Source organism: Lagopus leucura, unplaced genomic scaffold, assembly GCF_019238085.1.
Source record: "Lagopus leucura isolate 7727_CA_CO unplaced genomic scaffold, USGS_WTPT01 Super-Scaffold_100017, whole genome shotgun sequence".
Lineage (NCBI taxonomy): Eukaryota > Metazoa > Chordata > Aves > Galliformes > Phasianidae > Lagopus > Lagopus leucura.
Genome location: NW_024962271.1, coordinates 4,658,269 through 4,674,360, shown reverse-complemented (window position 1 = coordinate 4,674,360; position 16,092 = coordinate 4,658,269). Strand labels below are relative to the sequence as shown.

The window sequence follows — 16,092 nt, the reverse complement described above, 5'->3', positions numbered from 1 at the left end:
AATGCCATTAGAGTCACTCATGTCTGAAAAATACAAAAGTTGCTTTGTATTAAAGATATTACATTTACTTTCAAAATATTTTATCCAAAATTCTCAAAAGAGATCAGGGATTCTTGAGAACAGTTGGAAATCTGCATTAAGCACATGGCGCTGTTTTAAGCATGGCCTCAGTTATGCTTATTGAAACCACTTTTATCTAGAAATCACACTGGGCATCTTCTGAAGAGCTACCATACTGTCACGCTTTGTTTCAGCTGTGACAGAGATATTCCCACAGCAGTCTATTTAATGGTTGTTTCACAAATCTGCTTGTAGGCAGATCTAGTAGAAGCAGACTCCAGAGAAAACTGAAATGTATTCATTGATCTTGATTTTAAACCAAGATTTGGGGAAAACTGTAAGGTACGGCTAGTTACTGTATGCAGTTAGTTAATTTATTATAGAACTGGAATAAATAACAGTGCCTGACAGTTTCACCCTCTAATTGCTCATAAGTTTTTTACTTCCTTCATTTTTGGTTGAAGTATTCCTTGATAAAAAAATAATTCTACCTCCTAAATGTTTCTTTGTTTAATAGCATGGAAAATAATTCAGCCATTCAGAAATCAGCAAAACACTTCAAAACACAACAAATAATTTCAGACGTTAGTCTGCATAAAATAAAGGAAACAGTGTGAAATTCGCTGAATGCATTACTAGTATACCAACATCATCCTCTGAGAGAAGTAGCTTACAGCATGATCCACAGATATCGTGGTGTCCTAGTCAGCTCTTTTGTATTAACTGTAGATTTTGGAAACTGAGAGTTATCTAAATGACTGATTTGATTTTAAGTTTAAAGAACATGGTAAAAATGAGCTGCAGGTCAAAGTTCTAGTTATGTATTTTTGGAGATGTGTTTTATGTGACCTCATGCTGATGGAAAAAATTGTGATGAGTTAAGAAAATTATTAAGATCACTTAACTTACTATCCTTTAAGCTTGAGAGATGGAATACAGATACTAGTCCATTCTGTGGATTTGGTACACGATCAGTGAAATGGAATTTAAAAGGACTGTGGCATTTCAATCAAGTTCTTCAGTCCTTTCACTTATAGAAGAGTAGAGCATTTAGGGAGGCTTACTTTGATACTGAGAATGTCAAAGAACTTTCTGAATATGCCTGCCTGTCAGTAAGGACTTAATGTCTCTCTCTACCAGTGGCAGGTTGCCTCAGAGCTTTGTTAATAGAGAGGGTTGAGGTTTTTTGTCTATGTGTGATTTTCCCCGCTTTGTTAAAAGTAACGTGAATAAATAAGTAACCTGAACAGCGCTACAATGAAGGATCAGCAGGTTAATTGGAAAGATGAGTGGAAAGTGATCGTCCCCTCTCCTGCTGAGAACCTGCTGCCAAGTTAATTCATGCAGCAGTGCTGGAGGTTATTCCTGGAGGAGATTCCTGCTGTTTTCTCAGCTATGGGTAAAGAGAATGTCCACAGAGAATAGAAAGCAAATCAGATAAATTGAGTTTATTGCAAATCAGCTGCTAGAATTTATTTGCAAGTTCTGAGAATCAACTAAAAAGTCAATTGGAGAGTCATTGTTCTTCACTCAAGAGTCCTATTTCCAGCAGCATCAAAGGATATTTAGTCTTAGAAGACAGCAAAGAAGGGGAAAACATTTGTTGCTAAACAAAATCATTGACAAAGTTATTTGGTTAGTTTTGCTTTTTTGCTTGTTTGATTGGTTGTTTTTTGTTTTGTTTTGTTTTTTCTTTTCCTGTTGGCTCCTTCTTACTGCTATTGCTTATTTCCTCTCTTGAGAAAACAAATTGTCTAACACAGTAGTTTTTTTCTTCTATTCTCTTGATACCTTATTATATGATATTAACTATTCAGCCATTATAACATCTTTTACACTTAAATAATGGGGATAGATGTCCCAAATAACTTCCTTATCTCATTTCTTCTGAACCAGAATTGATAACCATTACAGGTGCTTGGTAGTTTGTAATACACAGCATAGCTTCACTGGTTGGCAGAAATAGGCACTTTGTTTTCCCTATCCCACTTCAGTCCTCTTGTTTTTGTCACTTATAATAATCTTCCTTTTTTCTTTTTTCTTTTTACTCTCTTCTTCTGGCTTACTAGATTTTTCTGAACCAAGCTGAATAGCAGCGAGTGATTCAGAAAGTAAAGTTGTCATCAACAAGAGCAGGGTTTTTGTCACTTCTCTCTAAATGAGGTGCCATACCTCTTCAACATGTCTGTAAAGGGCAAAGATGCGAGTGTTCAGCATATCAATCCATTCTTCTGTCTTGGACAGATAAGAACTGTACCAGGCTTATAGGAAGGAAGAAGCTATATTGGTGTGGATTTCCAGAACATAAAATCTCTGTGTAATATAACTGTAGAAGTCTTTGGAGTTCTGAATAAATGACTACAGATGTGTATTCTGAGTGGGACTTCTCACAGAGAGCTGTAAACTGAGCCTCACACCATTTTCTCTCTTAAAAGGTTAAAGTGAAAGGATTAAGGTTGCAACTCATGCTGAGATATTTTTAATTTTTCAGGAGACAGTCAAGTGGACAGGCAAATTTTTCAATGTTTGAAAATGATGTGTGAGTGCTGAGGAGGAAAAGAATGCTATCCCATAAGAAGTGCACATTAGTCACGTATTTTGGTAAAGCTATATACTGATATTCAGGAAAACATAACTTTTTGAGACTGGTATGTCTTTCACATGCATGCATTAAATCATCAATACATTCAGCCAGCAAGAAGGAGTGCAGGTTTTTCTTAATTTGAAAGGTGTGCTAGTTTTTTGACTTGAAACATACTTGTCTTTTCTACTTCATCATAGAAGCAGATAAAATAATGGGCTATCATCAAGGAGTTGCATCCTGCTTGAATTGTCAGAATCCTTAAGAGCTCACTCTCTGAAATTTATCTGTAGTAGAAACATATGCTTCCTTTAATTTTAAAAAGAGCACAAGAAAGGACTGGTCTATTTACTTAGCCCCAGGGTGCTATCAGTTGTGATGTGACTGCTTCTAACTTGGAATAGATAAAAACTCTGCATTCCTGGAAAGAAAAGTCTTCAGAATTCTTTTTGTTCTGCAAAGGAATTCTGAAGTCTTCATATGAATACCTCTTTACAAAGTAGTTAATTTGTAGGTAGATCTTCACTTGTTATGCATTCTAAATGCTATGAATATCTCTGATACCAATATGTAACTTGTGATGTAAGTAAGTTGTAGGAAGAACTTCTCTAGGTTGTCTGAATGTGATTGGTAAGTTCTTCCACCAAGGAAGGGAGACAGAAAGACAGAAAAACCAAAGACCCTGAACTTCAGATGAAGACTGTTTAAAGTTCAGTTTCATGGTCACTGAATGAGAAAGCAAGCCTCCTGTGTTCCTTTGTGAGAATCAGCTCCCCCATATTCTTAACTATCATAAAGTTTTCCTTCATCTTCGGTTTTATGTCAGTAATAAATTAACAGTTGTCCACTGATACAGGTTCAACTTGATACAGGTCCAAACCGTGATAATATTTAGTAACCATATTCTGTAACTGCTGTTATTTTCCTTACTAATATATATCCAAAAGACATCAAGAATAAGATATTGCATGTAATTTTTGTTGTTGTTGTTGGAGGGGGAGAGAGGCTGTAGTGTTAAAAACGTCTATACAGTATTATTTTTTCTGAATGTTTTCCCCTTCTTTCTCTGCATCTTTCTTTTGTACTTCATGAACAGCCAGCTCTTTGGAACATACTTGTGTCTTTCATGTTGTGGGAGTGATATATGCTGCACAAATACCATGGGCTGTCAGAAATGTTTGTGGTGATCATAATCAGTGCAAATAAAACATCTCTAAACTACTTCATGTTTCCAAGTGAGCAAATAAATAAACAAGTCAGTGGCTTGCATATTTGACATGCTCACTGACCATTGATATTTGAAAGGAGTATGTTGTTAAATTGCTAGAACCTTTAATTACCTAAAGACACTAGAAGATCTCAGGTGTATATATATATATACATATATAGGTCTTTTCCAACCTTGGTGATTCTATGATTCTATGATTCCATATATGATATAACCTATATGATTTCTCTAAGCAAAATCAAATTTATTGGGATAATTTATTGGAGCAATCAATTACAATTTTTAGTATTTCAAATAGCATTTAAAGTATCAGAGATACCATGTTTGAATGACACTGAGATCGGTGTGATTATAAGAAATTTAACTGTGTAGGAGAAAGAGGGAAAACGTACATGTATAGTTAACACATCAAATGTTCAGCTTGACACACAGAAAAAGCAAATGTCTGCATTTGCAAGTAAATGGACTCAGTCTTAATACCATCACGTCTCCAGTCATTGCTGTATTTAGCTCTAAGGCTGAACTTAAGATGCTCTGTTGGCATCTTGTAAAAAGTTCAACTTAGTACCTTACTAAAATGGTATTAAACCATTAAGAAAAAAGAAAACAAGTGCATCTAAGTAAAAACAAGCATACACATGACTGCGTAACTCAAAAAATCAGTGATGAATAATGATGAAAAAACATCAGTAAGGATGTGCACAGAGAGGAAAGTGAGGAATTGCCATTAGGTTCATTACTCTTGACACAACAATGCATATGTTGCACTTATTCAATCGGGGCAGGGCAAGCCAGACAGGGAGGGGAATGGCTACTCTATCACATGCTGATGATTTGATGAGTATTGTGTAATGCATTTGTTTGCGTAGAGGTTTTGATGAATGTGTTACAAAAAAGCAGTGGCTTTAGCAGTTATGCTATGCAGTGAAACAATGCAAATTTTCCCTCTTTCAGATAATACTCTCAGCATTTTGGCAAAGCACAATGGATTCAGTCGGCAGAAACAAGAAGTGTACCTACTGCCAATCATAATAAGCGATAGTGGAAATCCTCCCATGAGCAGTACTAGCACTCTTACTATTAGAGTCTGTGGTTGCAGCAGTGATGGTATTGTCCAGTCCTGTAATGTTGAAGCATATGTACTTCCTATTGGACTCAGCATGGGAGCCCTAATTGCAATATTAGCATGCATCATTTTGCTATTAGGTAAGTATTCATTTCACACCGGATGTTCAAAATTTTTCTGATTCATAGGCAGCTGTAAGCAGAGAAGTCACGTATAAGGACATAGAATCTAATGGAATCTGCAGCAGTACTGAAGGACATTTCAGAACTGTGCCTCTTCTGTACTAAGAACTGAAGAAAGGCATACCAAAAAAATCCCAGATTGAAAGGGTGTTACATATAAAATACATTAAAAAATTACGAGACCAAAAGCCAATTCACATAAGTAAAAAGGTGAACAGAGTGTAAACTGCACCAAATGAAAATAGTTTTGTTATACCTGTTAGACCTGTATGAGTTTACTCTGGATTGTAATGGCATAAGAGATATTACAGTTTTAAAAGGTAAGAAGCACTGTGTATTTTAATTAAATAAAACATGTCTGATAGAACAGTGAAAGACAGTTTCTGTACTTAGCAGCTTCAGTTTATAATGGAGATTTACTTTAGCAACTGAAATTTTAACATTAAACTTCAAAACAGCAAGTATAACCAATTCAGAGCTTATGCATCTGTCCATGATTCTGGAACTGATGTATCTGAGATCTTTCTTTCTCTCTTGCTGTTTTATTTTCTTTTCAATTATATCAGAAACACCAATTTCCTTCTGTCATTAGGGCTCTGTTTTCAGAAAAGCACCCTCAAATTCTTGAAAACTTCATCCTAAGTGCGGACAACTATAGACTGAAGTTCATTGAATGATGTTAGTTTGACGTTACCTAGATTGTATCTTTTTTCAAATGGAAAAAGGGAAAAGTTGCTTAAATTTGAGATTCGAAAGTGGAACTGTACATTATCTTATTGCTTGTTAAAAATTGAGTATCAAATGTAAATTTGAACTGATAATAAAAAACAGGACAAACCAGAGGTTCTGATCAAATTTTCATCACTTCAGTGAAGTGCTCTTTCTTCTTTTTTCTACCCTTATTACGTTTATTTTCACAAAAAGCAACCTATTATCATCCCTAACTATTTTTTTTGAATTTTATGAATTTTTTTTACTTAATTGGCTTGTGATGTTTTTTTGCAGTCATTGTAGTGCTGTTTGTAACACTAAGAAGACATAAGAATGAGCCTTTAATCATCAAAGATGATGAAGATGTGAGAGAAAATATTATTCGCTATGATGATGAAGGAGGTGGAGAAGAAGATACAGAAGCTTTTGACATTGCAACGCTGCAAAATCCAGATGGAATTAATGGATTTTTGCCTCGTAAGGATATTAAACCTGATCTTCAATTTATGCCCAGGCAGGGTCTTGCGCCTGTTCCTAATGGTGTTGATGTTGATGAATTTATTAATGTAAGGCTTCATGAAGCTGATAATGATCCCACAGCTCCACCATATGACTCTATCCAGATTTATGGCTATGAAGGAAGAGGTTCAGCTGCTGGTTCCCTTAGTTCATTGGAGTCCTCTGCATCAGACTCAGATCAGAATTTTGACTACCTCAGTGAATGGGGTCCTCGCTTTAAAAGACTTGGAGAACTTTACTCAGTTGGAGAAAGTGACAAAGAGACTTGACAGTGGATTACAAACTTTTTCACTGTTGACTTAACGATCATGTAATATTCTAGGGCCACTGCTGTTAGTTAAAACTAATGTGGCTTTTTGTTTTAGAGGCAAGTTTAGCGCCAGTCATCTATAAAATCAACTACATTGTAATGTTGAACCAAATAAAAAAGTATATGTTAGGAGGTTAAGTCTTGTGGAGTGTGAAGTAAAGTATGTGGAGTGTCTAGAAGTCTTTGGATATTTGATATTCACTTGACCACTCTGAAGATGGAGATTTAGATCTTTGATTATCTTCAGTGAATTGAAAAGAATGAATTGGTGCTTTCTTAGGAAATGGACTTGCAGGGATTTTACTGTTGAACAGTAGCTCCTGCCAGTATGTGTAAAGCTAATGGTTTGTTTCTGCATTGCCAACAAAGATCCTGACTCAGAAATGTTAAAAGCAATATCTTGGTCTTCTTAGCAATGCTGAATAGAAATAGCATTGGAAATCCTTACTGGCTTCTACTGTGCAGTGACCATGCATTGTACATACAGTAATTGTTGGCCACATAACCACAGACTGAATATCATCTTTAAATATTGTGTCAAGCCTTAAAATATTCACATGTTCTTAATCCATTCCAGTTATGGGTAATAAATCCTACTCACGTGCAAAGATTCAGATGCAGGGGTCCAAAACCTTGCTTTACGAAAGGAGCTTTTTTCTAAAAGAAGGATCAATCCTGTACTTCTGAAAGGAAAGAAAAACTGTGAAAGGGGATGGACTTACATATATGAAAGAATTACTGATTTTATTGCTAAAGATCGGATTTATTTGTTTAATCTTTGAAATAAATATTTTATCGGTGTCCATTACTGCTTTTATTTATGAAGATTGATAATCTATAGAATAAGATTATAAAGAAAACTAAATTGTATCATTTAGATTTTTTTCTATATATAGTGAATGTTTACTACATGTACATTTTGAGAAGAAAAATGACAAATTGCTGTAGGTTAAAGCAGTAACCTCTCCATTTGCAGTAGCAGAATTTTAAGAGATTGATGGCAGGAAATAAAACTTTCCCAGAAAAAAAACTTTTGACAGTTTTGTATCTTCTTCATAAATCTAATACCTGGTGTTTTTAATACAAGCACAAACAGCTGGAAGTAAACTGGTTCATGTGAATATTTAAACTATAGACTTTTAGAAATCCACACATAACACAGTACAGTAAAAAAAAAACATGCTTATAGTTCTCCACTGTATTAGAGCAGGAACCAGTGTGTACATAATTTTACTGCTTATGTTATTAGCATTTCTTTTCTATAATATTCATAGTGATGCACCAGGGCTCTTGCACACAGAGAAAGAACAGCACTAGAAGTTGCAAGCATACTCAATTTGTAATGCAAACTTGCCATTTAGAAGTAGCAATTGTATAATAAAACTATGTATTACATGCAAATCATTTTAATTTTCTACTTTGTTTTGATGCTATATTACTGTTTGTTTATTTACTCCATGTATTGTATTCAGAGAAACTCCTGTATTGTTTCCTACTTTGTGAAATATATTTTTATAAATACTTTTCTTGTTATTGCTTTTCTTTCAGTTCTACCTGTACACTGCAGAAAGGAATCTGCTTGAATAACTTCATAGTCTGTGGAGGAATGTAGCTTCTCCAAAATCATTTATTTATTAGATGAATACAGTCAAAATAAAAAGGAGAATGTTTGAAGCAATTTTTGACAGTGTTTGGAAAATTAGATATGCAGCAGGCTGTGACCACAGGAGTTATGTGTGTCTAATTTACTGCACCATGCTGAAAAATAACCTTTCTTTTCTTTTCTTTTCTTTTCTTTTCTTTTCTTTTCTTTTCTTTTCTTTTCTTTTTTCTTTTCTTTTTTCTTTTCTTTTTTCTCTCCTCTCCTCTCCTCTCCTCTCCTCTCCTCTCCTCTCCTCTCCTCTCCTCTCCGCTCCTCTCCGCTCCTCTCCTCTCTTTTTTCAAGTAGTGGAAATAAAAACAACATTTCCTCCTTAGGTTCCTGAGAAACATCTGTTCCACAGAGGTAAACATCTGGATGCATCATCCCCAAGTTTATCTATCTTTCAAAACAAAAAAAGAATTTGCTTCAGCTTTGGCATGTCAGGTGTTAATGACTCCAGACTGCAGACAACTTATATGCTAACACCACTTCTATATTAATTTTATTTGAATGAGGCATCTAATTCATTTAAATTATGTATTGTTTAAAAGCTCTGTATCTGAGAATCTCTAAGCAATTTTAATAATACTATTAACTCATCAACCCTGGGACAATGGAAGGTGCTGTGAGATATGGATCACATTACTGTTTATAGTCATGTAATCATTTAGGACTAGTAGCTCTGACTATGTGTTATGTAGTATTCACTGTAGAGTTTTGCAAAAATCCTTTGTAGAAAAACTCACAAATAGATAACCTTCTGATTGCCATTTTGATTGAAAGTTCCATCTGAGACCTTGACAGCACATCCAGTAATAAGATTTTCAGAAAAAAAATCCCATCACTGGCACTGTGGGAGAGGCAAAGCATGACAGAAATCTCATCATTGTCAGTCAAACAGAGATGGTAGTTACTTTGGTAGGCATAGCTTTAAACTGTGCATTTATACAGGCTTTAAACATGAATATTTAAAATGCACAAGGGAGAAAAAATGTAATAAATGTATGGACTCTGCCAATAGCCACATGCTATTTTTTTGAGTCATTGCTACCCCACCAAAGGAAAAAGACTCATTCTGCAAACGAATTCAATGTCATTTGAATATAAATCTTAGAGCAGTACATAGTAGAAGTTTAAATGTGGATCACTGAGTTGTCCAATATTTGCTCCTTTCTTTGACAATGAAATTAATTCAGTGTAAAATTGTTTTGGATAACAATGGTATTTAGGGGGATTAGAATCATGCCACTCTACATTTGACATCTAGATTTAGACATATTAGTAACATTCTTTTTAAGCATGTAGAATGGTAATTCATCTTCTTCAACAACTTTTAATTAGCAGTTGAGTCATTGTAAGTGACAAGGAAAATGCATTAAATTAGAATTATTAATACTGATAAATTTGAGAATTTAATTCTGAAAATCTTTTACAAGTGCCAAGCGCCTTAGAATCCCATTGATTCTGGCTTGCCTTTACCTAGCTATGCCTCACACGCATTTGTCAGAACTGCTAAAGTAAATCATCCCACACATTAAAGCTGGGATTATGCATTTTTGGCCTGGACATTGTCCAGACCAGAAATTCAGCTCAGGCATTTAAATATGGAACTGCTGTGAAGTGAACATGTACATTTTTACTAATTATAACTCAGATGACTGAAGTTCTTCAACATGTTCTGTTCTGTAAAGCAGCTGAAAGCAGATGCTATTTGTGCGCCGTGACCTTGAAAACAAATCATGGAAAGCTCATTTAGATATAATGTATTTTTTATCTGGTATCATTTATACCTTTTTGTCTATGATGAATTTGAAATGACTGTGAAATATGCAGCAGAGAAAATGGCTGAAGATTTTCATTTAAATCAGCAGTTGCTGATCACAGAAGAAGCATTTAACACTATGGCAACTCCAAATACCATCAACTGTATCTCAGCGTCGCAGTAACAATTCTCAATCTGGAGATCAGACAAAATGTCTGCAAAATAGTACGTTCTAAAAACATTTATTTGTACAGCTCGACTACAGATAAACCTGCTGATTTTGATAGAGAAGACTAAATCAACTATATTCTATGCATGCAGTTGTATATATACCTCTGTTTGTATGGATTCTTTTTTTAATTATTACTATTTTAACTGCCTGCATTGTCATTACATGCTAGAAAGGAATAGATGGATTTTACAAAGCTTTTCCAAGATCTGTCCAGCTTTAGGAAATTGCTGTGTGCTGTGTATGTTTTTTCTTGGAATATAACCTCTGTCTTAATTGAGCTGTTTGACTGCTTCTCTCCTCCCTGCCCCTCCATTGTCTTCAGCTGTGATACCATGAATGTAATGTCAGTAAGTTCAATATGACCACATAGCTCTTCTTTTCAGCCAGTTTCAGATGATGTTCAGTAACTGGAAGCAAACAGGTAAGCCAGAGCAGTCACTTTCACAAAACTATTTTAAATCTCTCTTATTCTATTTGAATTTTTTTAACTACAGGTGTATATTTTTATTCTGTAATACAAGCAACTTGCTTTTCAGATGTAGTCACAGGGCTGTGCTGTCACTTCAGGGAGTTCAAGCACCACATTTAAAAAATATGAAAACAAAACCACCAAAACAACAACAACAAAACCCACCATGATTGGAAGCAGTACAAAGCCTGTTGTAGGAGAACTTAGAGTTCACAGTCTTGGTTACTTATACCAAAGAACTGCTTCTGTGCCTAAAATGATGCTGAAAAATCCAAAGCCAATGATGGTAATGTTTTGTTCATTGAAAGAATATACAGCAGCATCACATGTTCACAGGTATTTCTGACCAAGAGAAATGAAAGGAGGTTACTGAAAAAAAAAATAATAATTTTCAGAGTTGGAGAGTTTTTTGCAGTGGTAGGCTGCCCTGGTAAATTGAAGCTTAATAAAGAAAAAAATGTGGGACCATTCACCATTGTTAGTTTTCAGAATGTAGCAGGTGTCGTTAGCAGCACAGAGTGATGGAGTGAACAGTAGAAGCTTTCTGTAGTCTATCATTCAGATAAGTTGGACTTGTATTATTTCTACATTTGTCCACTATTTGTGCAAGATAATATTCTGGCTTTGAAGAAGGTGGAAACCAATTTAACTTGCAGTATAATTCACTGTGATGGGTTTTGTAATCACACTGCAAAATGAGTCTAGCTGCTGCATTATACAATACTGATACTGGCTTATGTACTGCAGAACTAGTCCTTCTCCAAATAATGTCATAGCATTCTAAATGAGAAAATATAAAAGCACTGACAATGCTTTTTGTACAACTGCAAGTAAGATATCTTTCAAAATGGCTAATAAAAGCAAGCTGAAGCACACAGTTTCTGGCAGAGCCTTCTAAATGTGCTCATTAGCATTGCAACACAACTATTTTTTCTTTTTTCTTCTCTTATCCCTCTTTCTACCTCACCCATTACAAAAATTAAACCAATGAAATGAACAAAATGAAAATTTCAGCCTTCCTTCAGAGGGAATCTGTAATAATTTACAATATTCCCTTTCTTTTCCTTCCAGTATTTCAGAGGCTTGCATGAATGAAATCTATGTGATAATAACAGGCAGACGGAATGGATGAGTAGAGGTTACCTCTTTCCTTATATGAATGGACCATTTCTATTTTGAGGGCAGTAGTACGCTCTACTTAAAATTCACTCAAAATAGAAACTCTAGAAAAGTTCTTCTTGGGCATTGTCAACACCCCACATATATCCAAGGAAAAATTCTCTTCAGCATATACAAAACAGAACTGTTCTTTTCCTGTGCATTTCCAAACAACTCTTTAAATACTGGCATCTCAAATTCCCATTCATGAAATTTGTTCTCTGGAATATATCCATATACAGACTCACTCCATGGTGCTCATGAACACGTAGCTGTGTTTCTTTACTGTGGTAGAAAGGTTTTGATTTGTGATATCTGGAAAAAACAGGAAGACAGAAGGCAGACAGCACAGGTAACTTGTTCCCTTAGATGTTGTTGAGAAATAGGTTAGCTATATGTTATCAAAGAAGTACATCATGACTTAAAGCTGTGGTCAAAGAAAAAGATGGCTTTATGATGAACAAAACTATAGTTTCAGACTCACGGTCACATGTACAAGTATAATCCACAGCTGAATACCAAAGTCCTGATCTCAGCTGTGTGACACAAGCAAGTAGAAAAATAATTGAAGGTAAGTGACAGATTGTTCTGGCAATGCATACGATGCTCACCCCCTCCACACAGACTGCTCTTGTTGCAGCAATCAAGTGAATGCTTATTTTATAGGCTACTGAAGGAGGTTATCTAGGCTTCTGCCAGGGAAGTTCCAAAGTGGTGAAGGTAGCCAAGAGTCTGATGTCTACAAAGGTGCGGATGTAGCCTTTTAGTCTTTGTATTAACGCAGTTCTTACAGTCTTCCAGTCAGCACTGGCTTCTTTTCAATTTTTGCAGTTTCAGGTCTAACTGTTCCAAGCTGTAGCAATACAGTATAACCTGTTATACCAAATAAAGGCAGAGTATTGTTAGGTAAAATGTCATCGCAACACAGAGCAGGAGATACAATTAATCCCTACAGAAAAAGGCCAAGTATGAATCATCAGATGCTGTAGGGTTTTAACAGATATTTTCCAACCCTTTTTTCACATGAAACAGCAGCCATTTATTTTATTGTACATAATATTTCTTCTTTAAATAAAAGCAACAACTGATGATAAAAGGTCTCTATGTAGACTGTCACAGTGCCTGCTATTCTTCTTTTATAATTTACAAAGCGAACTGGATTTTTTTCCATTCTATACCCATGATGGTATAGAATCAGAACAACATCTGATCAGAGCAGAAGACTACATTACTGACTTCTCTCTGTCCCATCTTCATGAACACTTCTGTCTTGTTTTAGCCATTAATTATGTTTAGCATTGTCTTGTCTTTTCCACATGATAGCTCATTTTAGAGCTGTTTGACTCAGATTCTGTTAAGAACCCTTCCTTTCAGGCAGTGTGTTAATAACAGGGAAGAAAAGCAATTTCTTACGAATTTGTGATTGCCTCAATAACTGCTTTTCATGTTTTTTCACAGTTTCTGTTTCTGAATATATTTTATCAGTTAAACATACAAGAAAGAATTAGGTGAGTGGTTTTTTGGTTGTTATTTTTTTTTTCTTTTTTTTCTTTTTTTTTCTTTTTTTTTTCTGTCAACCCTAATGTGGCACAAACAGAATCTATTAACGAGGAAAATTTACTTCTCTTTATGTTACTGTGATTGTCAGATGAGGAAAAAATGATGGGAAGAGCTCTTGTTTGGTTTTGTTTTGTTTTTGTCACAAACAGATTTCTAGTTGATAATGGAAAGAAGAAAAGTAGAAGACATTAAAAAACAATAATAAAAGATAACTTCTCCTAAATCTTCAGAATGATTCTGTCCAGTTTCAATTTGAACTCCACATATAAATTCCAGTTCTAGAAGCTACATGTAGCAAAATCCATAGTTGCTGGCTAACTGCCCCAAGAAATAAATGCTAAACCAAATGTTTGCATTGTAGAACAGAGTACACAAATAAATTCCTTATTCTGTACTCAGAAGGTAACACAATGCTCTGAAAGTACTGCCTCCTATTTTATTATGTTGGGCCACAACATCAGAGGCAGATGTTGGTGGTATGGCAGTAGAGGTTGAACTTTCCTAGCAATATTCCCTTAAATTTTGATGCTGTGCAACAGATGGCAGCAGAGGGACAGCCTGACAGAATGGTGTCTGACATGCAATGGTGTAAGAAGCAAAGATGTGGAACTGAATTCCTCCATGTGGACAAAATTGCCCCCCATTGACATTCATTGATGCTTGCTGAATATTTATGAAGACAGAAGAGTGGATGCGAGGGCAGTGAGGTGGTGGGTGGTGCATTTCAGCAGTGATGACAGTGACTAACAAGCCATATTCTAGAACACCATGTAAAGCTTTCATATCAAGAAATGAAGAGTATTTCAGTCAGATCATATATGCAAATCAGCTAACAGTGACTACGCTGAAAACTAATGCTTTGTAGATGAGAATTAGCTCTATGAAATAGTGTTACTGTGCTCTTTACAGCTATAGTAGTTTCCATGGAAATAAGCCATGGTTGTGGCATTATTTTCAGACTGACCTATCAGAGTTCAGGTAAATGCATTTTATATTGAAAACCACGTTGCCATTGCTGCGTTGTTCCTACATCATTCAAACCTAATTATGAGCACCAGTATACACACAATTCTTTTGCAAACTGAAATCTAGTGTCTTTAAGAAAGATTGAGCAGTGACTACAGAATCATATTGTAAGTGTGATTTGTGGAATATTCTGTGGGAATTAGTGGAGGTACTGACAGTCACTGAAACATTACTTACATTAAAGGAACACACATTATTGCTGCAAATGATCCTTGTATATGGATTATGAAAAATGATAGCCCTATATCTATTTGGTATTCAGAAAGGAATTGTGTGACCTCTAGTCCTCAAGGATAGTTTGGTTACACTGGGTTGCTGGAAGTCAGGACAGGTAAAAGCTGTGAAAACTTCAGATAAAACAGGTTTACAGAATATAGGAAAGAAATGTTGGGAAGACACAGATGGTTATGATTTCTTTCCAAAATGAGAAGAATTTTACTGGAGTGGTGGCAGTTTTCAGTAATCTGTTGGCACTGTTGCTTAAATAACTAAAAATTAGGTAGTGCTCCTGTATGCTGTTATAAACTTCCTGATGCTAATTTTCTATTTCCGTATGGGTCTAGAAAGCAGCAGGCTGATCAGTATTTCAAGAAGTGAACTTAGGATTCTATCAGTTATAAATTTGGGGTCCTAAGTAAGCATTTTGTTACTTAGCATCCTAAAAGAGAGGAGTGACTGATGAGTAACAGGGTAACAAATTTAGTAGTCCTATCAAGGGCCCATTGCACAAAAGTGTGAGTATTTTAGCCTGAAAAATGCTAACCACAGACTTGTGTTTTGATATTTGCTTTTGATTGCTTTTATGGGGAATGTGAAGCACAATAAACGGATCAAGAAAAAAAAACTGGTATAAGCCAGTCATAGTACAGCATATCTTGATCTGATGCAATGCACAATCACGTAACAGCACAGCGAATTATTATTATTTTTTTTTTCAAAGCTGAAATTCAAATTAAGAATATCTTTCAGCATGTAGATAATGTGGTTTATATTCATGGCTCTAGATGATTCATGTAAAACATTCTAACACATTTCTAGAAGTTGTGGAGGGCGACTGAAAAAGGGGTGCAGCTGGGAGAAAACAACAGAACCACCCCCAAAAATTCAACCCTGCTGTGACTTGTTCACCTGGCTGAAATCATAAAACTTCCCTGTTCAAGGAAACAGGCTGAGACCTATATACCACTTAATTAAGACTTAAAACCACAACTCTTAAGCCCTCAGCACTACAATGATTTTCTCTGAGGACATAAACGTAGAGAATAAGCTTCAAACTTGCAGGCTATTGCCGTTATGTTGGCAGTCTCATATATCATTGTAACTTCCATGCCTTTACTCAGTGGCTTTACAATTCTGTAGTGCAGTATAAGCTGAAAATGTTCAAAATTGTGCCAGTCAGCTGGTGAGAATTCAAATAATGTACAAGAGTTGAAAGTGAACAAACATCTAAAACATAAGGTGTCACTTATAATCAAATCACTGTGTTGCAATCTGAGTCTGAATATAATTGTTTTTAGTGTGTATGCAGTAAAACCCAAAACAGATTGGGAATGTAGTGATTTCTGGCATGAGTAGCAGAGCAGAAA

General features: G+C 35.4%; 1 protein-coding gene across 3 annotated transcripts in view; it reads left to right on the top strand.

Annotated features, from left to right (window-relative positions):
* The window catches only part of CDH8 (cadherin 8), a 123,763-nt gene extending 116,679 nt beyond the window's left edge, over nucleotides 1-7,084 (top strand). For all 3 annotated transcript variants that reach the window (XM_042877037.1, XM_042877038.1, XM_042877039.1), the window contains 2 exons: nucleotides 4,824-5,075; nucleotides 6,123-7,084. In XM_042877037.1, the coding sequence (XP_042732971.1) occupies nucleotides 4,824-5,075; nucleotides 6,123-6,616 (746 nt within the window). In that variant the 3' untranslated portion in view covers nucleotides 6,617-7,084. The remainder of the gene's footprint in view (nucleotides 1-4,823; nucleotides 5,076-6,122) is intronic.
* Nucleotides 7,085-16,092: the final 9,008 nt, after the last annotated feature.